Source organism: Bactrocera oleae, chromosome 4 (genome assembly GCF_042242935.1).
Source record: "Bactrocera oleae isolate idBacOlea1 chromosome 4, idBacOlea1, whole genome shotgun sequence".
NCBI classification, from domain to species: domain Eukaryota; kingdom Metazoa; phylum Arthropoda; class Insecta; order Diptera; family Tephritidae; genus Bactrocera; species Bactrocera oleae.
In genome coordinates, this window is record NC_091538.1 from 74,489,281 (window position 1) to 74,514,866 (window position 25,586).

General features: G+C 35.4%; 2 protein-coding genes and 2 long non-coding RNA genes across 4 annotated transcripts; 2 read left to right on the forward strand and 2 right to left on the reverse strand.

Annotated features, from left to right (window-relative positions):
* The first annotated feature begins 1,406 nt into the window (after positions 1-1,406).
* On the forward strand, positions 1,407-16,947 carry edl (ETS-domain lacking). The gene is made up of 2 exons (XM_014248082.3): positions 1,407-2,831; positions 13,321-16,947. Exon 2 carries the CDS (start codon positions 13,378-13,380, stop codon positions 13,933-13,935), a length of 558 nt encoding a protein of 185 aa, XP_014103557.1. The 5' UTR covers positions 1,407-2,831; positions 13,321-13,377; the 3' UTR covers positions 13,936-16,947.
* LOC118681756 (uncharacterized) lies at positions 7,549-9,777 on the reverse strand. Its single transcript, XR_004977499.2, has 4 exons — positions 8,944-9,777; positions 8,130-8,849; positions 7,864-8,026; positions 7,549-7,799 (listed from the first exon to the last, which is right to left on the reverse strand). It is a non-coding gene; the product is annotated as an uncharacterized lncRNA (long non-coding RNA).
* LOC118681767 (uncharacterized) lies at positions 16,830-23,729 on the reverse strand. The gene is made up of 2 exons (XR_011396119.1): positions 21,200-23,729; positions 16,830-21,141 (listed from the first exon to the last, which is right to left on the reverse strand). It is a non-coding gene; the product is annotated as an uncharacterized lncRNA (long non-coding RNA).
* LOC138857134 (uncharacterized) lies at positions 16,840-18,138 on the forward strand. Its single transcript, XM_070108784.1, has 5 exons — positions 16,840-16,947; positions 17,008-17,148; positions 17,209-17,428; positions 17,483-17,810; positions 17,864-18,138. The coding sequence occupies exons 1-5, from the start codon at positions 16,931-16,933 to the stop codon at positions 18,055-18,057; spliced, it is 900 nt and encodes a 299-aa protein (XP_069964885.1). The 5' UTR covers positions 16,840-16,930; the 3' UTR covers positions 18,058-18,138.
* Positions 23,730-25,586: the final 1,857 nt, after the last annotated feature.

Genomic DNA, 25,586 nt, shown 5'->3' on the forward strand with positions numbered 1-25,586 from the left:
TTCTCTTAATGAACATTCTCTGGTATACGTTTACACCATTGTATAAGCCTAGATTGTAGATTTATACAAGTCACCCCGTTGATCGTAAATAAGGATACAAATTATTTAAGGAAAAATAGTTTTAGCATCGTGTAAATGAAAAAAATATATCGCTTGTGTGAACGCAATGGGCAACACCAAAAGAGAATTTTCCGATAATGAGCAACAAAAGTTTCCGCATATTAACCCAGATAAAGGCATGCGCTCCGACCAATGCCGTCTCGAACATGTTGCAGAAATTGGAACGAACCGAATAGTGCCGTTTCAGACAGGGATTCAAAAGAGTCTGAGGTTTTTCAAATTTTCTTTTGGTGTCGCTCTGGGCATTCACACGGTCAAAAAGAGTCCAGCAACTCGAGTCTAGTTTTTCTGCATTCCTTTTCACAAAATTTTCGTAAATATTTGTGCGGTTCGACTGCGCAACACCGCGCAACACTGCGTGCTGCGTATTTCATTTGTATGTTGGGATGATGGTCACACATTTTGCTTGCAATGAATTACCATGAATATGGTAGAACAATATGCATAATACAAGTACCTACCCGCTAAATAGTTTCAAAGAAATACTAAAGACGGGAATTACCTAATCCACAAGAATGTATTGTATATCCGCTACTAATATTTTCAAGGCCAAATTTATAATAGGAATTTCCTAATCTTTAAGTATTAAAAACTCATAATTTCTTTACTCCGTATTAAAAATTCATAATTTCTTTACTCCATAATCTATATCTTAATTTTCTCCTTATTTACAATTTGTCATAATATTTCTATTGTTCTATGCATACGTATTTGCATATTACATACAAAAATAGATAACAGAACTCAAATTTGCGATCGAATTCATTTGAAACCGAGCGCTCTTGCAACCATTCAAAGAATTTGAAAGTGAAAAGGAATGCTGAAAAGGGTAGCAGCGAGCTGTTACGAACAAGAACACAAAGCGTGCCACCCGAACACGAGTGGCACGGTCCCTTCGTCTTTCCTCGTCGTCCCCTCACCCACAATAAACTGGTATGAGACTCTTTTGCGTCCCAATGTGAAACGGCACAAAGCGTGCCACCCGAACACGAGTGGCACGGTCCCTTCGTCTTTCCTCGTCGTCCCCTCACCCACAATAAACTGGTATGAGACTCTTTTGCGTCCCAATGTGAAACGGCACATACAGTAAACCTGACAGAAGCAGAGAAGAGAACGTATATTATGTTATACCAGAGACTTTGTTTTAAGTTCTCTGGTTATACGTTCTCTGACAGAAGAGCTTCGCAGAGAATCAAACCAGAGAACGTAATATCTATTCTCTGATCAAACATTTTATATTCTCTGGCAGCATACTGCGCCACCGAATAACAAAACTAGCAGCGCACACAGAACCAAAACTCATTTGGTGAAGTGAGCTATATCTTATTATACATAAGTATTAACGCACGCAAGTAAACGGTGTAAAAAATAATAGAAAAAGGCGTTTCTATTGAGACAAAGCGGGCATTGCATATTAAATACAAGTGCTTACTATTTTTCATCGAGAGTTAATTGTGATGAAGAAGTGCTGAGTTGTGGAAGAAAATATTCGCAATGAAAAAAGAATACGTAGTAGAAGTGCGATTTAGAAAAAATTTAATAAAACAAAAGTCTGTTAAAATTTCGTTAGTTTACGCGCTTGCAACTACACGCATTGCGAAATAAATCGAAAAAAATAAGACGCTTAAAGAAGCAAAAACATATTGCACAACATAAAGACCGTCTGGCGATAGCGACGGAGAGCTGTGACAACGAAGACGTAAAACTTTCGAAACTTTCAAAAAGTAGTTCAAAGCGCAGATTACAAGAGTGCGGCGATTACTTTCGCCTATATGTGTTTGTATGTGTGTATCAGCAGACAGCGTGCAACATTAGCAAAATAACTAGCAGAAAATGATAGACAGCTACATACATTTAAAAGTACACTGAGTCAAACAGCGCATAACGATCGTTAACGGTGGTACAACATCAAAAACTTTGTGAATTATGATTTAGTAAAAAGGAAAGAAAACAAATCAGTGTATGCATCAGGTTCGAATTATAAAAATCTTTTAAAAAGTGATATATATTTGATGTAGTGCCCACAAAGCTGAGTCAGCTATATTATTTATTTAGAAATATACACAGATAAGACAACTATTCAAAATAAATACAAAAACAACTAGAAAATAAATCATAATAATGCAAAACATAGAAACAACAAAATACCTTAAATATAAATATCGCCGAGGTACCTTTGTCAATTCAAAGAAAGTCGACTAATATCAAAGCACCACCGACACATAACCCAACAACTTTAACTGGAAAAGCAAAAACGCAAAATTTTAAAACGCACACAAATCGTCTAGTCACAACGGAAGCGCAATAATTCACACACACACATGTGCATATACTAACATTAATTTTTAGCACGAGCGGTAATACATATGTGTGTATTGCTTGTGACAAATTGCGCGAACAAATTAATGTTTTTAAATAAACTCGATTGAGCGCCAGAATTAATGTACGATAACAAAAACATATTTACTGTAATAATTTTGAGATAGCTGAGAGAAGCTTCCAATAAATAACCGACAAGCTGGCATTGGATACGTCATTCAAACGCTCGGTGCAGATTCTATTCGATTTGGGGTGCGTCAAGTGTTTTCTTATCAACAAAAATTAAAAAATAAATGCATATATAGAACAACAAAAACGATATTGTGCCTTCCGGCGGAAGTGGATTTCCTAACAATCAACAAATTCTCGGAAGCAAATACCTGATACTTAAGGTGAGTTCTTGAAATGATAAAGCGTTATTTGAAAACTTTAAACATTTATTTTTTGCCAAGATAATCTGTGGTTGAGCTGAAAAAAAAATGTTGGCATTAAAATTATACTACGTACATGGCAGATAATTTTTGTAGAAACACTTATTATGGTCAAAGTCTAGGGTGGTTTGTGTATTGCAATTACGATCGAACACGAATCAAACGCATTATTTTACTATATAAAACACTTCATCCCATTCAATAACAACAACAAGGTTATTAAAAAAATTCGTAGAAAAACTAAAAACTAATAGTTTATTTATTATTTATCATTTATTGAGAATTTTTGACGGCATAGTCTTAAATAAAATAGAAATAGAGATTCATCATTTCATCCACTGTGTCTTACACAGTGTTTGCTGCAATACATACCATACATACATATGTACACATGTACTTACGATATATTTAGACATGTGGTATGATATGTTTGTTTGGGCATGGTTTCTGCAGCAAGGTTGAAAATATTTACAAAATTTTGAAACCGGCAGCTGCTGACTCGTAATTGAGCAAGGCATCGAACGGTGTAGTTAAGACATCGGGTAGCGAACGGTTTAAAAGCGTGCTGCACTAGTAAGGCGATAAGGTTCAAAATACACAATTGTATGGGAGCATGTGGCAGAGTTAATGCGCACGCCTGTGCAGAGAAACGCACCGAAGCCACCGACGTGTACTGCCAGATAAGCAGATACAATGATGTTCCATTAATGAGTTGGCGCATATTCTGTGCAAAACAGATGCTCACTGCTACTTATCGTGCTCTTCGTTACCGTCAATGGTCGATGAGGTAAGGCGTAGTAAAAAAAAATTCACCTGGCGACTTTTCCATACTTGCTTATGCACTTATCTACAAATATATATAAAAAATACTAAGGCCATGGTTTATTGATAGGAAGAGGACGAGGTATTACTATTAATTGCTTTAAGAAATATTCCTTTATATATTTATACATATTTGTTTGTGCAAACCAGCTTTTAAAGCTTTTGTCTTTTATGCTTTGCATAATTTCACTATGAGTCAACCTTTGACTTTGATATTTTCTGATTGACAAGGTGACGTCCTGACTAAGCCAGTAATTAAAAATACACTTAATGTTGTGAAAAGCCATTAATAGGAAATGATTAAGGCCTTAAGATAAATACACATTCAACAGTTTGGAAATAAGAGGCGTGTTACCGAAATTAATTTTACACACTTCTTGTATACAGCTATGGGAGGGGGATTCATTAAATGCAAATATTTGTTGTTTATTTTTGAGATGTACGCAGGTTGCCTCGGGATTTGGCAAACCTAATATTGCAATCTGGCAACTTACAACTTTATTGTAAAGTTTGACATTTTTGGTGTTATACCAGAGAAAATAAAACAAGTGTTGTTTAAAACAAGTGTTTTAAGTTCTCTGGTTATACATAGTCAGACCGTTTTGACATATGAGCGCTATTTGTGTTGTTTACAGTAACTTAAAGTATTCATCTCGGTCAAAAAATGGAATTAAAACGCGAACATTTTCGATCGATTATTTTTTACAACTGCCGACATGGATAAACTCTCAATCGAGGCGTAGATCACTCCAAGACGAATTGCGCGAAGGTCGTCCATAAGCAGTTGTTGTTCCGGAAACTATTGATGCTGTGCGTAAAATGATATTGCAAGATCCTCATTTGACCTACCGTAAGATTGATATAACAATAGGCTTTAGTGGCACCAGCATACACCAGTATTGCACGAACAATTGACTAAAAAAATGTGTTCACGTTGGATCCCACACAATTCGTCAATCACCCAAAAAACGGCTCGTATCGATTGGTCGAGAGAAATGTTAAAAAAATACGATAACGGTACTTCGAAACACGCCTATGACAGGTGATAAATCATGGATTTATTTGCCAGTTGCCTTTCAAAAAATTAGGAAAACCAACCGCAGAAGACGGACCACTATTCGTCACAACAATGCGAGGTTTTTAAGCACTCAAAACAAAGATTTGATGGGTCATTCACCGTATAGTCCTGATATGGCACCGAATGTAGTCATTCTCTTGTCTAAGAGAATGCAGTCACAATAGGAACTGTTGTATGAAATGCGTGCGCCGTCGCTTCTTGAGACCCATATATAAAGAGTGGAAATGGAATACGTTCATTATGCATAAGTGTGTATGTATGTACAGTACATCTGATGGTATTTAAACATACTTGTATATTAGTGCCGTTTCACATTGGGATGCAAAAGAGTCTGGTGTTTTTCAAATTTTCTTTTGGTGTCGCTCTGGGCATTCACACGGTCAAAAAGAGTCCAGCAACTCGAGTCTAGTTTTTTGCATTCCTTTTCACAAAATGTTCGTAAATATTTGTGCGGTTCGACTGCGCAACACCGCGCAACACTGCGTGCTGCGTATTTCATTTGTATGTTGAGATGATGGTCACACATTTTGCTTGCAATAAATTACCATGAATATGGTAGAACAATATGCATAATACAAGTACCTACCCGCTAAATAGTTTCAAAAAAATACTAAAGACGGGAATTACCTAATCCACAAGAATGTATTGTATATCCGCTACTAATATTTTCAAGGCCAAATTTATAATAGGAATTTCCTAATCTTTAAGTATTAAAAACTCATAATTTCTTTACTCCGTATTAAAAATTCATAATTTCTTTACTCCATAATCTATATCTTAATTTTCTCCTTATTTACAATTTGTCATAATATTTCTATTATTCTATGCATACGTATTTGCATATTACATACAAAAATAGATAACAGAACTCAAATTTGCGATCGAATTCATTTGAAACCGAGCGCTCTTGCAACCATTCAAAGAATTTGAAAGTGAAAAGGAATGCTGAAAAGGTTAGCAGCGAGCTGTTACGAACAAGAACACAAAGCGTGCCACCCGAACACGAGTGGCACGGTCCCTTCGTCTTTCCTCGTCGTCCCCTCACCCACAATAAACTGGTATGAGACTCTTTTGCGTCCCAATGTGAAACGGCACAAAGCGTGCCACCCGAACACGAGTGGCACGGTCCCTTCGTCTTTCCTCGTCGTCCCCTCACCCACAATAAACTGGTATGAGACTCTTTTGCGTCCCAATGTGAAACGGCACTTAGAAGACGGGCATTCATCACATGTTACAATGCAACATGGTGTGCATCAGACGACACTCTCGCCGACCGCTCCTTACTTGTTAGTGTATCGTTCGTTGATCGCTGCAATGATGATGAATTTTGGGGAGGCATGAAAGTGAATGTATGAGACGCCATAAGCTTTGCTGCTTTGCGCGTTTAGTATGAATTCATATATTGATTTGACTTTCTTGTTTTATTGTCTGCTTATTTTTGCATGACTTTTATGGATATATGGGTATTAATATACATATTCCGCCGCAATGGGACTCAATTGAGTTGTTGCATTAACTTTCGCTGTGTGATCATTTTCTGGTTTGGAACCGATAATTTTTTGCGCTATACTTTCGTTTACGATTCCGTAAATAAGGCAAGCATTTCATGTTGAGATAAATTATAAATATATTGCAGTCAACCGTCGATGCAATTGCAGATAAAAAACCAAAACAAGAAAAAAGATTAACTTCGGTTGCACCTACCCTTCACAAATACAAAAGGTTCCCTAGAAGAACTTAATTCCGATCGTTCAGTTTTTATGGCAGCTATATGCTATAGTGGTCCGATATCAGCCGTTCCGACAAATGAGCAGCTTCTCGTACGACGGACAGATGGACATGATTAAATCGACTCAGCTGATCATTTATACAAGTATATACATATATTTTATAGGGTATCCGACGTTTCCTTTCGGGCGTTACAAACTTCGAGGCAAACTTAATGAAGAAAGAAAGTACATCCGACGAGTGAAACACGCAGGCTGTCTAACGTTATGTCTAGACTCGGCGAAAGATCTTTGCGCGCTATATTTACTACTGCCAAGCAAAGCGGCGATTTTCACTCGACCGCGGCGCGGCAGACGCTATCTTGGAAGGCGGCAGACTCAACACTAAAATGCAGACTCTCTTTTATTTTTATATGCAGACGCATAGTTATAAAGAAGTTTTTCCAGACAAAAGGCAACAACAAAGTTTCTTGTGAGGCGAAAAGCAATAAGTATCTAAGACGCTGCTGGGCACAAATACGTCGGGATCGCCACGGCTAATATCTCAAATACACTAGTGACGTTCTGAAATTTTGGAAGCATTGGGTGTCGAAGGTGGCGAGTTCTTGCGCCAGACTGAGAGAAACATCGCAAAACTATCAACGTTTTCCATATACATACATACAAAAGAGGGTGTAATTAAGCGAGCACTCATATAAACATATGTATTGTACATGCATACATACATACATAGACTACAACTCTTTAACTGCCTGCTTTTTCTGGCAAATATTTATGAGTACATACCTATGTATGTATATAAACATTTGTAATGCATGAAGTGGCTGAATTGGTGTCAGCAGCCCCATTAAATTACATACATATGTACATATGTATGTATGTATAAAAGCGGACGGCATAGGTGAAAAAATTGCATAGAATTGGCTTTAAAGGGCATTCCATATACATATATGTATACTCGTATGAATATATGTATGTGTTGAAATCACAATGCTTTATTTTTGCAAATGAGAAAGAGATAGAAATTAACTTTGATAATTCGTGATATTTATGACAGGAGTAATCGCAGCCTTTATGTGGAGAATTTATAGGTAGATACGCCCCATTTTTTCATTACATATTTCAAAAATGTTTAACTGCTTTCATGGTTTTTAAATAATGTATAATAGTTCCATTAATACAGCAAAACTATACAATATATATAAAATATATACAATAATAAATAAATCAGATTGATTTTCTCTAGTAGTGGAATATATGTTATACATATATTAATACCTGTTGTGAATCGTGACCTTGATACTAAAAGTATGAGAAAGATTACTTCACGCTTTCATATGAACATGGGTGAATTAGTAATATTTACAGGAATTAAATGAGTATCCAATTATGTAAATTTAACACGAACGAACTGGTCTCTCAGTGTTTGAGATATCGTTCAGAAATTTTGCACACATCCTAAGAAGCTGCTCATTTGTCGGAACCGTCGATATCGGACTTCTGAAGCATATAGCTGACATACAAACGGTCTTAAAAGACGAAAACAGCAGGTGTTTAGCCAATAATTGAAACAAAATTATCAATACGTAAAACAAATTCATAAATAAAATTAGAATATTATAAAATATTCACATGTTTTTGCATCCATTGCAGCTATGTACGTCGCGTTTGATGATAGGCGTTTTCTAGAAATAGTGAACAATATGTACATACATATTTTTGAATAATTATTTATTGTCACAGCATAAAAGTCATCAGAATAAAAATTTCCTTTCCACAGCACACACCAAAAAGAAAAACTATAGTATAGTAGTTTTTTATGTGTTATTTTTAGTTTTTGCAAAATTAACAAAATTGTCGCAGGAAGCAAATAATTGAGGCTGCACGAAGAAGTCGGCCGGATGAGCAAATGAGGCATTCGACCGCACATAACTACCTTATGTGTAGATATGTAGCATTACATCTACTTCGATTATACTGTCATCGTATTTGGGAAGTTATTCCTCTCACGCGTCCATGAATTGTGTATCCATCGTCACCATCAACTAACGCAAAGTGAGTCGAAAATACTACATAACCCAAAATTCCCGAAGAGCCTCCTAAGTACTCTGGAGAGTGGTCTTGATACTTGCTTTTGAAAATGAAAATATTAACAAAAATATTACATACATCGCCTATTGTTTTTTATTTTTAGTTTTTAATTACTGAGACCCCAGACAAAACTTTCGAATCGATTGATGTGCTGAAATATTCAGTTCGGCATATCATACACTTATATTAGCATGCCCCTGTATTTGTAAGCTCGAAATGATAAACATATAGGCGGAAGCGTTGCTAGCAAATTACGCCAAACTGAAAGAGCTCGCCAAATGGCAGGAAATGCGTCATTTTCATTTTCAACAAAACAGTTCATTTACGGCTGGAAGAGCTGTACGTACATACTTACCTATGGGCATATATTTGTATAGCTGGAAGAATGGAGAAAAAGCTACGAATTTGAAATCTTTTTAATGAACTTCAAAAGTTAATAGGTAGAAATTACAATTTAAATTTTTTACGCGTTCAAGTGGCTGTGTCTGTCGCAAGAATAAATATAAATAAAAACCAAGTGGCTTGATTTTGAAAATTCTCCCTCCCAATTTCCGCAAAAAATTTTCCCCTTGACATAAAAGTCACAGCTACAAATACAGGCTGTTCAAGCGGCAAAGCAAGACATTAAAATCGGACGGCTTACTAACGGATTGCTACAGAGCAATGCGACAGTTGTGCGGGAGGAAGTGCGTAGAATTATTACTGTTGCTTTATGACACATACATACATACACACGTCCATACAAATTGATTTCCTTTTGTCGTTGTTTGTTGTGTGCGTACATCCTGTCAACGACAACCGCTGTGTAGTGCACCAGGAGTTCACATTTATGCATTTCTTATTTTTTTTGCTTTCCTTCCGTCGTAGCTATATACAGTGCACGGGTACATTGTAAATACATAAATATTTATGTATTTCATTGTCTATAAGTGTACACGTATAAATGTTTAAATCGAATGCGGGATTGTGGCGTGACGTGGCGTGCAACGGAAGCATTCAAGTGCAGATGACGCGTGCCCATGCGCTTGCGCTTCCTGCTCAAGGCAACCAGCCGACCATAATCGTTTACGCTCTGTCACTAAGTGCGAGTTACTCGGAATGAAACATCATCAATTGTAAGACGAGGAAGTTTACAATTTAAATAAGAATGAAATAAGGGAATCATTAAACTACAGGAAGTACATATGCGCATATAGTATATGTAGAGTTATATTCATGAACACATATGCAAACATACACAATAAATAACGTATGGTGTTGGTGTGTTTATTTACCTTTAGGGCAAGAATCAAATTAAGAATAACTGGTAGCAAAGAAGTCTTTTGTCTTTTTATTGATGGAGTAAGGTTCTTTGCAACTGAGCATTTCACTTCTGTACATAAGAATATAAAATTTAAAGGATATTAGTACACGGTGGTGAGAAAAAGTATCAGTATTCGTCAGTTGTATTGTTTTCGGCAGCATTTAATAATACTTTACTTCTAGCAATTTTTTTTTTTTTTTAATATTTTAGTTTTTCGTTTATAACAGCGCAACGGTTGTTGGCTTTCCCCCGAGAAGGAAACGCCATGTGAGTTTTTGAAATGTCTAAAAGAGACTCAAAATAGTATTTATTTATCTACCAAGCAAATAAAAATGCTTAATAAACTTTAACAAAGTCTTTCAAGACTCAAATCACACGTTTACTTAAAGTTTGTATTTTCAATTTAAATTAATTTAAACTTCTGCTCAAATATAAACGAGACTTTATCCATAACTCGACTAGGACATGACATATGACCATACTTTTGCTTAGGTTGGCAGGACTGTTATATGTTTACATGTCAAATTTGAGCGCGATCTGTCACATAGTTTTTTTTTACGGCACTATAAACAAGTCGACCTCGAGTGTGTTTTTCGAATTTTACTATGGAAATTAACGTTGAGCAAAGAGAGTTTGTTTGAAATTTTGTTATTCCAATGGAATAAGTGCGACGGACGCAATGAAAATGTTGCAGAAGGCATAGGGGGGGAGTCTTGCCTATCACGTGCACGTATTTTTGATTGGTATAAGTCGTTCAAGGACGGCCGTACATCGCTGGAGAACTTGCCCCATGATCGTCGTCCAGCAACGTCAATAAACGAAGAAAACGTCGAAAAAGTAAAGAAAATTGTGTCGACTGAAAGAGAGATAGCTAGTGAGCTCAACATATCAAATGGATCCGCTCATAGCATTATTCACGATGTTTTGGGCATGAGACGTGTGTCTGCTCGACTTGTTCCTTGCGCCAGCTCATACGTCCCGTCTTGTACGCGATTATTTGACCAAAAACAACGTAAATATTGTTCCGCAAGCACCGTATTCACCCGACATGGCACCGTGTGACTTTTTTCTTTTCCCTAAACTCAAATTGCCGCTTCGTGGAAAGCATTTTCAGTCGATTGAAGTCATAAAAGAGAATTCGAAGAAGGAACTGAAAGCCATACCTAAAGCGGCCTACCAGAAGTGTTAGGAAGATTGGAAAAAAAGGTGGCATATGTGTATCGCCTCTTATGGTGACTATTTTGAAAGGGATAAAATAAATATTGAAGAATAATTAACCGTTTTTGTTTTATTGAGCCAGTCTCGTTTATATTTGAGCAGAAGTATTTGCCTTTATCCAAAAGATCAAAAGCTAGGTCATGGTGTCATGATTTGCTCACACGATAACCATGAGATTGACTTTTCAGGCTAAAATATATTTCATACCAAGTAAAGTGATTCATACCACACAATATGGTACGTATTTATATACAAGTATGTATGTATTGTGTACGTTCATTATACATACGTAAAATGTTATTAAATCATGAAACCTACTTATTAGCGTTTTATGTGTTTCCATTTCCTTTAGTGTTTCAGTGGAATGTCGACTTATGACTATGAGTATGAACACAACAGTACAGCAGAAAGAAAAAAATTTAGAAAACCTACGACTTTGGGTAGATGTCATCTTAATATACGATTATTGCTCATTTATCAAAGCTATGTTTTCTTTATTGGTGTTGTCTTTGTTGTTCATTAAAAAGGGTTTCAAAGCCGGATATTTAAACAATTTCATTGTGTCCATTAAAGCGAAGAACCAAGGCGAAAAACCAAAGCTGATTTTACATGAAATATTTTTTTTCACTATGTTAGTATACTGATTTGATAAAAGGGTCAATTAAAAATCCCTCTGATATCTTTTCTTTCAACCCAGTTGAGTTATACGAATATGTACAGGTACTGTTTTTTAGTGTTGATTGTCGAACAAATTGAATGAGTTAGAGGGTTATTTATACCTTAAATTATTTGACATTTTTCATAGTTTAACTATATGTACATCAATGATAACCTAAGTATATACATATATATATTATTATTCATTCGGATACGTTGGTACGCGGTTCCATTCCAATTTAATCAAATCTAAATAAAGATCCGGAATTAAGAATAAGTATGCATTAATTTCACATTATAAAATTAAATAGTGAGTCGTGATCAACCAATATAAGAGATTCTAGTTTTTTCAATTCTAAAAGCTCATCTCTCCAGCAATTGAGGAAGCTTCTCACTAACAAAAATAATAAATTTTTCGCATTGTTTCGAAATAAACTGTAATATATAATAATGTAAAATAATATTTTGCGCTTAGAGTTTTTAAATTCTTCCATCGAAATAAAAATTGAAATTATTTGGTTCGTTTTTTATTGCCTTATTAAATCATAAACTCTATTTACATTTAAAAATTTTGCATTGGTTGTTATTTTTAATTTAGAGGCACATACTCCTATATACGTAGGTATATAAATATATGAGTATATAAGTATGTATCGGGTGTTCATCATGAATAGACTCACGCCTGAAAAACGCTTGCAAATAGTGCAATTTTATTTCGAAAATAATGATTCTGTGCGGAATACGTATCGCGCACTACGTTCATTTCATGATGAAGGCAACTTCTGGTTGAATGGCTACTTCAAAAAACAAAACTGCCGCATTTGGAGTGAAGCTAATCCCCAAGTGTATGTCGAAACACCGTTACATCCAGAAAAACTGACTGTTTGGTGCGCTTTTTGGCTGGTGGAATCATTGGTCCGTACTTTTTCAAAAACGATGATGGCCAGAACGTTACAGTCAACGGTGATCGGTATAGAGCCATGATTACTAACTTTTTCATTCCTGAATTGAACAACCATGATATCCAAGAGCTATAGTTCCAATAAGACGGCGTAACATGTCACACAGCTCGTGCCACAATCGATTTATTGAAAGACACGTTTGGTGACCGCCTAATTTCACGTTTTGGACCTGTGAATTGGCCTCAAAGATCTTGTGATTTAACACCGCTGGACTACTTTCTGTGGGGTTATTATCTTTCGGATAAATAAAATTCATGTCAATCGAATAATCCATCGTTTTTTTTTATTACAATTTAAAGTTCTATACCTCTAAAAAAAACACCCGTTATATGGCCCGTATAATTTTTGATTAAGTGAAGCGTTCACGAGTTACGAGTAAAGAAAAAACTGTTAAGTTTATTTAGAATTTAGAATTTTTCTATCAGATAGGCGGAGGACCTTCATGTCACAATAAAGAGCTCATACTTGGAGAGCCTTTCCTAGAGGTGTCTCTGAACCAATTTTTCAGAGTACGAAGCGATGTCCTAATGTACATATGTAACAGTTTTGGAGCAAATATATAATAATATTTTAAATTATCTTTTCTTTGCAGACACTCGGTATACTGAAGGTAATCCACCACATCAGAATTTGTCAATCTCCATTAACTATGCAAGTCGAGTCGAGTTTTTTGAAATATGCTGGTCGCGTGCCGCCCCTTGACCTCTCACAGGTCAGCACCAATTGTCGCAATGAAAATGAGTTGCAACATCTTTGGAGTAGCAAGGCGAACTCTCCGTCGACGCTGAAACGGACAATATCATTAAGACATCCCTACTTGCATCTGCCACATACACCCGCGCACAGTCCTACCACGTCTGGTACCAGTAATAATAATAGCAAAAGCAACAACGATACCTGCATCAGTACTAACAACAACTGCAATAGTAATTTTAACACAATCCTACCGTATCAACTGGGTTCCGACGGCCTGCCATTAGACCCGCGCGATTGGACACGCGCTGATGTTTGGAAATGGCTAATTAATATGGCCCTGTCGGAGGGTCTAGAAGTGACGCCAGAGCTGCCGCAAAAGTTCCCGATGAACGGCAAAGCTCTGTGTCTTATGAGCCTTGACATGTATTTATGCCGGGTGCCGATCGGTGGTAAAATGCTTTATCGTGATTTTCGTGTGCGATTGGCGCGTGCCATGGCGTTGCTGTCATAGATTTTCGGTATTAACACATATGATATATAACTTGTGATTTGTTATCAGTTATACACATCAACCCATACGCATGTATATACATATGCATATACATACAGAAATATACATATATGCAAAGATAATTATTTGTAACTAAGCTGACTATTGGAAAATATCGCTGTCCTATTAGTTTAATGAGTATTTAAGGCACAATTCCTACTTGTATTTTTATACCAAGTACTTGTTTTATATTTTATATATTGTTATATGTCTTAAGTCCGAAAGTAAGTAGTATTGTTAATTAGAAAATTTCAAAGTTAGAAATAAAAAAACGGAATATGAAATGATACAATTTTCAAATAAATAAAATTTGTTCCTAAAAGAAGACACACAGATTAAAACGAAAAACTTTTAACTTTTTGTGGCTTTATATTGGGTGAATATCTGGTATGGTAATTGATAGGTTTTGAAAATAAGACGAAACGTTTCTTTTTCGCATGCCTATTTTAGTTACAGTCCTATGTTTTGTTAAAAGTTCTCTTCATGTCGTCTGATCCTTCAATAAGAATACCATGCGAACTAATTTGCATTTTATAGGATACTCAAACTGCGATATAAGTTCTGGAGTTGGATGCATATTTTAGACCTAACGTATAGCAAAATGAGCATTCTAATGGTCATGATTTCGTTAGTTAACTGTTTTCCATTCAAAATTTATTTCTCTGAGTATTTCTAACTTAAAAACAAGTAAGGAAGGGCTTAGTTCGGGTGTAACCGAATATTTCATGCTCTCTAAGGTAAAGTGATATATGAGATTTTCGTATATGTTTTAATTAATAGTAGGAAGTATTGCATCCATTATTTACAATCACAGGCTAAAAGCTACACTTTTATTAGAAAAGATGCATTCGAAATTTCATTAAGATTACTTACATATTAACCGATAGATGCGTTATAAAGTCAACCGGAAGTTCGAAAATATTTACATTAGGTATTTGGGGGCTAAGTTAAGTATTAACCCGATTTTAATCATTTTTGGCACAAGGGCATGCTGTTTTCACAAAAATATTTTCCCTAAATTTCAATCGTAGAACTCATAAACTGATCGGTAAAAAATCAGCCGGAGCAATCCGCAGGAAAAGAATATGTAATAAACATAGAAGAATACTCATATGTGCGTTTATTTATGAGCACTAAGTACATATATGTGCGCTTTTACATTGGGACTCAAAAGAGTCTCATTTTTTTCAAATTCTCTTTTGGTATCGCTCTGTGCATTCACACGGTCAAAAAGAGTCCAGCAACTCGAGTCTAGTTTTTCTGCATTCTTTTCACAAAATTTTCGTAAATATTTGTGCGGTTCGACTGCGCAACACTTAGAGCGTGTTTCATTTGTATATTGGGATGGTGGTCCCACATTTTGCTTGAAATGAATTACCATGAATATGGTAGAACAATATGCATAATACCTACCCGCTTAATAGTTTCAAAGAAATACTTAAGACGGGAATTCCCTATTTGTATATTACATACAAAAAATAGATAACAGAATTCAAATTTGTGAACGAATTCATTTGAAACCGAGCGCTATTGCAACCATGAAAAGGAATGCTGAGTTGCGTATCAGCGAGCTGTTACGAACAAGAACACAAAGCGTGCCACCCGAACACGAGTGGCACGGTCCCTTTGTCTTTCCACGTCGTCCCCTCGCCCTCAATAAACCGGTTTGGGTTACAAAAGAATCTGTGTGTAAAAGTAGAGTTAATCGCCTAAATTTAGTGGACAGACAACAACAAGAAAGTTTGGCGTCGGACGTATGTTTTGATTCGCTACTTCATCGCCCGTTGTTGCAGCAAAATAAAGTCTATGTGGGCCGACGACTATGCAAGTGCAGACATTCCTATAGTTCATATAAATATCTGTACATAGATGTAAATGTATGTGTTAGTGTGCCTATCAATAAAAAGCGTAGCACCGAGAGCAGAATATGGAGTGTGCGCTAACTCCGTCGGATTTTACGTGCTTAAAAATTGCAAAAATAAAACATGTTGCGAGAGTATAATAAAATAGCAGAAATGGCAATTCCAAATGCTGAACCGTCTAGAGAAATGCAGTTGAAATGTAAGAGTATGCAAATGAGCGAAGAATATAATAAAAGGTAATCCATGGTGCCCAGTCGGCGTCTGTAAAATGCAATGGCTGCCGGTCAAAATTGCATTTCATACCAAGTACATACCTATACGATATGCCAGTACCTATAAACATTAAGGTGATTTTTCAGTAATTGGATGGCAGGAGTATAGTTATGTTTCTAACACACAAGTACTTCGGCGGAAGTAGAAATGGTTCTGGCCGGCTCATAAATCGATGAACCTATTGTTAAAAAAGTCAATCACATGCTTGTATTGCTGAAATGAATTTGAGCGGGAAGTCTATTCATTCCAGATACATCTTCTATAAATGGACCATGAATTACTTGATGGACAGAATAACTCTTCAAATTATTCAATTTAACAAATGTCTCACGAAATCGTAGAAAAGACTTATCGTTATACATTTTTTAAATATACAATAAAAAATTAAGTGAGCCATCGTTTTTATTATTAAAACTAACTACAACATCAAGTATAACGTTAGTTCTTTCTATAAGTACACATATATACATAACATCAGATCGATAATCTTGAAATCGAATATGGATCTTCATTCTGCAGCATGAATATGTTTATATGTACGTTTTACTTTTTTACAAAAGAAATTATGCTAAAAAGCTGGACATGTATTCAGTAGTATATAAATAAGGTGAACTTTATTATTAATGTGCTTAATAGCCTCGTCAGTAAATACACCATACACTAAGCACAACCATTAGCATTCTTTTCAGTACATTTCACAGAGTTGTTTTGTGTCAAGTATTTTTGTGGTTTGCAATCAAAAATATATATTTTTATATGAACACAAAAATTTATTTGTATACATATTTAACTGCCGTTTTTCTTTCTTAAAATACTGCCGAATGTCCTCTAAGCCGAGGTGAGTGTACGAACAAAATATTGATTTTCATGACTATTCTACAATGTAACCGTTCTGCAGAAAACAAACCGGCAGTTTTGTCAATGATCCATCTGCCATTAATCTCATACAGCTCAGTCCGCGTACCGAGTTGTTTCAAAATGAACGAAGCCCTTATACCATGGCGAGTCATAGTTCTAAGACAAACTTCATCGGTGACACGTGAGCAAGGTTCTGCAACTGACTGTGATTTTATTTATTAAGATTTTTAATATATCCTAGCGTTATGCATGAAGGGCCGCGTGCGGTTGCGGTTAGTGAAACAGGCGAGAAACATTCTATCCACCTGGAAGAGGATAATATGCAGGCGAACTTGAATCCATTCACCGTAGCTTCTCAATGTTCTCAGGTCTTTTCAGTGTCAAAAAATACTGCTTCATCAACGAAAATTTCTGGTTTTGGAAATGATTGTTCCAGACTTATCACTACCAAGCGTTCGAAAGTATGAACAATAACAAGAAAAAAATATCTTATTCATCATAATATTATCATATAGGGCTCACGTCGCCATTCCAACCAGAAGACACGACCGATTTTTACACCGCGCAATATAGACAAAATTCCTACACGCTTCTTCAATGACGATGCCAAAACCAAATCGGTGTCACCTCATGTGAATGCGCAAACTCAAACAGAGGTCAACACTAGTTGTTCCGCTTTAACGCCACGTGCATATCATCCACCGCTAGTGGTACCGCCGCTGCAGATTCCTCGTCGTTATGTGCCCCGGGAAACAGTCGGTGACATGCTTGACAGCTCTCGAAGACAACCGCTCAGGGTGTTGCCGTTGCCGCGTGAAAAGAAGTCATTTAAAAATTATTCAGGTATTGTGTGCACATTTAATTACAAGTCTTACCATTTGGCCTATTCTTTACAGAATTGCGGAGCATTGCGTCTGCCCTAACTTTGATAACCGTTGTTTCTTGGCTCTTTTCGATATTCTTTGAACTGGAGGGCATGTTCGATATGTTGGGCGGCATTTTACGTTTCCTAACTAATTGGTATAACAAGGATGAACCGCCTATGACGAAGGTAGAGATGTTTGTGCAATTTGCGCGAAATTTGTGGTAGCAAAGGTGTGACCCATGTGATTTTTATGATGTGTATTTATTTCGATTTTTTGAAATTAAAACAAGAAATGTTAATACGAAACTAGATTTGATGATATAAGCAGTTAAACAAATGATTCTATTTTCAGGGTCTCAAGTAATGGTTTTGTAGCTAGATATAACCTTGCCCTGGAAATTTGAACACTAAATCTTAACTCTTAACTGAGATCTTGGACATCATATTCATTCTTGTTTTAAATTTTTTTCTGTTTGTTCTTGAATTTTCTTAAATATAGGCTCTCCTGGATTATAGCAGCAAAACTAACTGGTCATGTGCACGCAAACCTATGTATTTGCACATACTTTGCATAATTTTCGAAGGGCATAAGAATTTATAGTATATGTTATAATTATATTTAAAGGATACCTTTAAAGTTAAGCGGATAAATACATATATGAATACGGTCGATACAAGATAAGGATTGAGGTTCATTGCTCTATTTTGAATTGATCCACACTTACACTTACTATGTACATATGTCGTCAATATCAACGTATTTTGCGACATTTGCATTATTCGTTTGGAACAATACCGTTATGTTGGAGATGAGTGTGAGCATTGTTACTTTAGAAGTAGTCTTTCTTACTCCAGGGTATATACATACCTACTTTAAGCTGTGGTATTCATTATTCACTGCCGCTAACACAGGAAATCCAAATGCACATATATATTACTTAATAGAAACGAATGAAACGATAACATTGTTAAAACGATTTCATGATGACAATGATTAGAATCATAATTACAAGTGCAGTCGACTTGTTACTTGATATACAGATGGAAAGGTGAGCCAACTTAATTGCTCTACAAGCTCACAATCTAAGCAGACATAAAGTTCGAATACATACGGAATCTTATCATCCATATCACGTTCAAATTTGAGAAGTAGCAGTAATAATAATTTGGTATGTCAAATACACCAGTTTCTATTTGTTAACAAAAATGAGGCTAATTTGCGATGGACCAAGTGTAGTTAATGGGATAGTGTAATACAGTAGTGTACCAACTCTTGACTCTAAAGCTGTTGCGCTCGTTTCCAAGTAGATATGAAAACCCAAGAATTCCAGTATTTATTTAAATTTTCATCTATTTATATAATAACAAAAAAAAGTTATTTTTAAAGCAATCTTCCTCAAATACCTCATTTAGAAATGATTTGTCAGTAGTCCCGTAAGTAGTTTATGATTAAAGAGACAGCGAATATCTGGTGATAATATTGGTCACTCACTTTTCCCCGATTCCCCTAATTACACGCCACCGCAGCGACCGGCCATTGCGGCAGTTGTTGGCGGAAGTATTCGATTAAAACAATGCCCAATAAGAATCAAATCAGCAAATAAACAAGCAAAGAGAAATAACAATAACATCGGATATATAGAGACAGAGGAAAACAATAATGCAAATTGAAAGACAATATATTTTCCACATGTACCAGCTCAGCGGGTGAATGAATTGAAATGGATGATATCATTTACATATGTTCATACATACTTACGGGTATATAAAAGTACCGCTCGCACAACAGTGAAAACACGATGCACGACACAGGCATTCTCGTGAAATGCTGGTAATGAAATAAATATGAAAAATTAAATATTATTTACAAGCGTAGCCCACTTGGTAGCCAGGTTTTAGGTATAGTGACTTCTAACCACAACAGCACCAAAGAGAAATTAAATTAAACACTAAAGCGTCGGTTAACCATCTGTTTACCCGTTTATTAATTTGCCATTAACCGTTTAGAGATGAACGCGCAGAACAATAAAGCACACACATCCATTCCGCGCTCAATACTTCACTCTCGCAGCAATCAGCCAACAATGCTTCCTATTGTGCGATGTGCGTTGTTGATATGTGTAGTGGTGTACGTGTATATGTGAGCGCAATTATGTGCGTGCGCCTGTGTAAGAGAGAGGAAACAGGAAAGTGGCGGCTTTTGACATTTTACCCATTTACCTTTTCCGCATTTAAGGTATTAAAGTGCTTCCGTTAGGTTGATTCCATTGAATACTCCGCAAGTTCACAACGAGATACATCTACTTATTTTGGACTTCCGAAGTGTCGGAACTCGATCTCTCAATTGTTTAATTAAAACGGTGTGTTCATTGTATTTACTAAATTGAAAAATTGTACTTTCCTGTTGTGTTCTAAAGTAATATGTAGGCTTGAAGCGTCCGCCACTCTCGGTTATTTTAACTAGTCCCCAAAGCTATTGCCTTGATGTGAAAAGGAAGTGACTCGACTAAAACTCATATATGCAACTTATTTAAGTGGATTTTCTTGAGACGCCAACCCCTTTGATTTAATTATGTTCAGTTCAAGTGTTCTGTTTTACAAACATTTAGTTCAAGTATAGCCGTTCTTTTCATTTTACGTTGGTGTACCTATACCATACATGTTGCGATTAACACACACATGTACATATGCATATGTTTGGATATATGGATATATGTATAGGTACATCATTCGTATTATATTTTTGTATGCGGGCGTACAAACGTTGTACTCCGATTAAACGATAACTGTTAATTAAGAACCAATTCAAAACTAAGAACTTCAAAACTTTGTATATTTGCGGGATTCTTATCCAGTACAAATAAATTATAGATTCATACTTTAGATACTAAAGATCAACGCGTTTGAGTAATATATAATGTGTCTGTTGAAATAAAGGCGGGAAATAAATTTTTGGGTTGAAAGGCTGTTTAAAACAGTATTTTCCAAAATATATAGTTTGATTGTACCTTATTCTTTCTTTGCAAAAGTTACATATTTCAATATGAGACAATAATATAATATAACACACATGTAGGGGTCATCAATTAAGAAAACACATACATACATACATTTTTTGTCATTGCTCATTAATATCAACTCAACGATTGTTGCAGTTCCTTTTACTCAAACCTTTCGGTAATCGGTATGTATATATTGATATATTGATAATGCTGATGAATTATATATGACCAAAGCAAGCGAAAATTATCACCAAAAGACTTATATATTTCTAGACAGCCCTCCGTAATATGTGAAACACATAATAATCTGCAAGTAAGCGTGTTAATTAAGAGTTCTTCCATTTATTATTTCAAAAACAACTTACACAAGCGTTCCCACAGCGGAATGTAATCATAGGCTCACACGGTGTTCTGCCATTTCGATGGGAATATTTGTAGCCTATGTATATATATTAGAAGAAAGAAGACATTCTACAAGTTCACATGATGATAGTTGAACTCAATTGTACAAATTATTTGTTTCGAAAACAGCGAATGGAAACATTTCCAGGGGCATTGAATTTGCTTACACATATACTTTAAATAAAGGAAATATGTAGAGTCCCCCTATTTTTAATAAGTGAAGTCCGCTATTACACATTTCAAATAATATTGTGCGGGAATTTCTTAGCAAATTTCTTGTGGGCTCAAAGTTTTTCATTTTATTTTTATTAAGCAGTAAATATGTATCACAGATTTTAGACGGAACCGAACATTTTTAGATTTCACTAAAATGAGGCGGTGAGCGTCCATTTTAAACATATCTTTTCTATAGCTTACTATTTATTTTTTTTGAACACATATTTTATCTATGTAACAGATTATGAAAATTGCAGTAGTATGGTCTATCTAGATTTAAACAGTAATGTTAATCAAGAAATTATCGCCGCTGCTTCACTTCTTACCAGGAAAGCTTTTTTAACAAATATATCTACTGCTTGTGACAAGTTCGATTAATACTAGATTCTCGTGCTCTTCACTGCATTTCGTGATATGAATATGTGAATGCGTGTATGCGAGTGTGTGTTGTCACATTGACTTCAAAGTCAACAGCTATTTAAATACCTTGAGCGGGCAGCCTTGACTTTCGTTGTACTAAATAAACTTGAAAAAAAGACAACTTGAAATGAGCGGAAATAGCAAAAAGAGAAATTTCAACAGATATCGCACAAAACAAGTTATTTCGCTAGCTATTCGCATGGCTTAGCTGCATTCATGCTCATATACATACATAAATATGTAAGTAGGCACAAGGTTTACGCGGAGGGTAAAATTAATATTCGGGAAGCGAATAAGTAGAGAATTGGGCGCATGAATATATCCGATTTCGATCATTAGAGGAAAATATCTTTAAAGTTATCACTTTATGAACATTGCAAAGTATAGTATATCATTTCTAAATATCACAAACTTGACTGATAAAAAATGCAATAGAGACGGCGCTAGCTGAAGAATGAATACGAAGCGATTATACGGCAAGACACTTAACAAGTTTTTCAGGTTCAGCAAAGGGAAGTTTATACAACTCCACCTGTTGCTGCCTCACAGTCGCCAAACGTGGTGTTGCGTTGTTGCGGCTGAGTGTGCTTTGCAAAAATCTAGGCTTTTCATTTTGACTGCAGTGTAGCTGCCAACCCTTCAATGATGTGGCACATCTCGCCCGATGCAGGCCGACTTCTTAATGTGTGGCAGACACACCAGGTTACAGCGAAATTTTAATTGTGCTAAGACAAAGTTATCTCATTAGTTGTTTCTGTTCTATAAAGTCAGTGTGCCTGTGAAACAACGAAGCGAAGAAACTAAAGGATTTGCCAAAGAATAATAGAATACAAGATTACGACAAGTATTTACTATTACTTTTTTTGGTTTAAGCTGTGACAGTTGTTACAAGTCAATTGCACTATAACGCCACCTTGTGACGTGATTCTTTTAAGGCTTGGCGTCGAAAACTTTTTATGTGAACGTACTTATACAAAAGCGTACACCTAACTTTTCTGTCAAAACAAATGTCTGATGTAAATCAAAGCAAAAGTTCTATGTGAATTGACCATAACCCCTTGAGTAAGAAAATGATTAACTACCAGACGTAAACAAGAGTTTCGGGTAGTTTTGTGAACCCAGCCCTAAGAAACTCATAAAAACTTTAACAGAAATTTTTGGGGGGTGGCTCTTTGGTAAAATACTCATACTTACATTCTTGTAATGGATCTATTTTTTCTAAATTACAATTTACATAAAATAAAAAAAAAATATAATATTTGCCTGCCGCGAACAATATGCAGGCTCCATTTGCACTATTGCTTCGAGGAGATTGTTAGGACCAGAGTTATTGCCAGCAGGGACAGTGTTCAAATCCATTTGGTTAAATAAGAGTGTGTTTACATTGGGACTCTTTTGTAACCCAAACCGGTTTAGTGTGGGCGAGGGGACGACGAGAAAAGACCAAGGTACCGTGCCACTCTTGTTCGTAACAACTCGCTGCTACCCTTTTCAGCATTCCTTTTCATTTTCAAATTCTTTTAATGGTTGCAAGAGCGCTCGGTTCGAAATGAATCTATACCATTCGTTCAGAAATTTGAATTCCGGTATCTATTTTTTGTATGTGTCCAAAAGTTGGGATGATGGTCTCAAATTTTGCTTGCAATGAATTACCATGAATGTGGTAGAACAATATGCATAATACCTACCCTCTTAATAGTTTCAAATAACTACTTAAGACGGGAATTCCCTTATGCACCAGAATGTATTGAATACCCGCTACTAATATTTTCAAGGCCAAATTTATAACATGAATTTCCTAATCATTAAGTATCAAAAATTCATAATTTCTTTACTCCATGTTTTTGTCTATTTATTATAAATCATCTTTGAAATAAGTACAATTCTTGTTTTAAATAAAATGATATTCGAACTAAATCCTTTGCGGTTAAAAGAAATAATAAGTAACCCCATTTTTATTAGAATTTATTTATGTATATATTATTACATTTAATATCGCTAAATGTTATAAAAAATTTATATTAAATATTTTTGAGGATCTTAATCTTCTCAAATTTCCTAACATATTGTATATATTCATTTGAAACCGAGCGCTATTGCAACCATGAAAAAAATTTCAAAATGAAAAGGAATGCTGAATTGCGCATCTCTTCGGTTTTCCTCGTCGTCCCCTAGCCCACACTAAATTGGTTTGGGTTACAAAAGAGTCCCAATGTAAGCACACTATATGCTGTTTTTCGTCATAGGGGTTTTATTTTTCAGTGTAACGCTGTGTTGCGAATTTTTAATTTTAACATTTTTTTATTTTTTAATCCCGATGTTAGGATTAAAGTATACCTTCTGTATCGAAACTCTCAATATCGAGTAAATTAGACACAAATAATCCGAAAGCTACTAGCAGAGGTATTTGGAAGGTGAAGTCATTGGCCCAAGGGAAGATTCGTTGCAATGGTGGAAACAAATAGGGTAAATGTATAGTTTAGGTCCCCCAACTAAGGAGGCCTCAAAAATTACATTTTTTTAAATCGTCTTATTTTTACGCGTAGATTACAAATCCGTGAGCGGAAAGTGAACTTTTTCAATAAATTATGTATATTTTTCAAAATTTATTTAACACACTGCACATATCTCATATTCAAGTAACTTAGTTGTTGTTATTGTTGTAGGAGCAAAATTCTGTAGAATTCAGATCACTTAGCTGTAATTACCAGTTCAGCGTGTTAAACATTTTCTTATGAAAAAAATATACCGACGAAATGTAACAGTCACAATTTCTTTTGTGCCGCGATCTGATGGTATGGACGAATATCGGAGATCGTCGGACTCCTTTCCGCACTGGCGGCCTTCGGCAGCGCTTCAAAAAAATAACCCTGGTCATTCCAAAACCGGGGTGTTCATAATTCAATCGCGTTAAACTCCTTTTCGCTGCTCTCAACCTCGATGATAATTTTCATCACGATGCAGAGTATGTGTAATTATTAATATCACAATAAAAGTGCACTAACATTGATATTTTAATATAAATTTTCAGAAACGTTTATGAAGAAAAGGAGTAAATACACCAAAAAACTTGAACAATATATGATTTTTTCAAAGAAAAAAAAAACAATTAATTTAAATGTATCACAATTTTTTATTTTTAATGCTTATTTATAAGAAATAAAAAAACGTTTTTTTAATTTTTTTTTTTGAATAGTTAAATAGTTATAAGCACCGGACGTGTCACCAATTGCGCGTGAAAAATTAGGATGCTTAGCATCATCAGTGCCTTCTAAAAGGTTATTTTCTATGTCCGGCATAAAATTAAGCGAAAGACGAACGCGTTTGGACGATGAAAAGGCTAAAATGCTAGTATTTTTAAATGCGAATGTTAAAAAAAATTTCTTAATTACATAAGTTTAGCCGTTTTAGGAAGAAAGCAAAAGTTGAGTATGCAATTTTTTAATATATTATACAAATTTGAAAGTTTATTTAGATAAAACAATATTGCCAGATCAGACTTAATATTATTAGAAAATAAACTTAAAAGTTATCGTAAACACATTTAAATGCTTGAAAAAAAATAACCATAGCACAACTGCAATCTAAGCCAATGATGAATTTATGTCACTAGTGTGATGTATTCCGAAAAAGGATGTTTTATTATATGTGTTTAAAATATTCTGCCATCTGAATTTTGATCAGATTGCAGAGAAATTATTCTTCTAGTTTTGG

Excerpts from the sequence above, each read along its gene's own strand:
- edl (XM_014248082.3), top strand. The coding sequence starts at position 13,378 with ATGCAAGTCGAGTCGAGTTTTTTGAAATATGCTGGTCGCGTGCCGCCC.
- LOC138857134 (XM_070108784.1), top strand. Across the intron at positions 17,149-17,208 it reads ACAAACTTCATCGGTGACAC|CGTTATGCATGAAGGGCCGC; the intron begins GTGAGCAAGGTT and ends AATATATCCTAG. Across the intron at positions 17,811-17,863 it reads GTCATTTAAAAATTATTCAG|AATTGCGGAGCATTGCGTCT; the intron begins GTATTGTGTGCA and ends TATTCTTTACAG.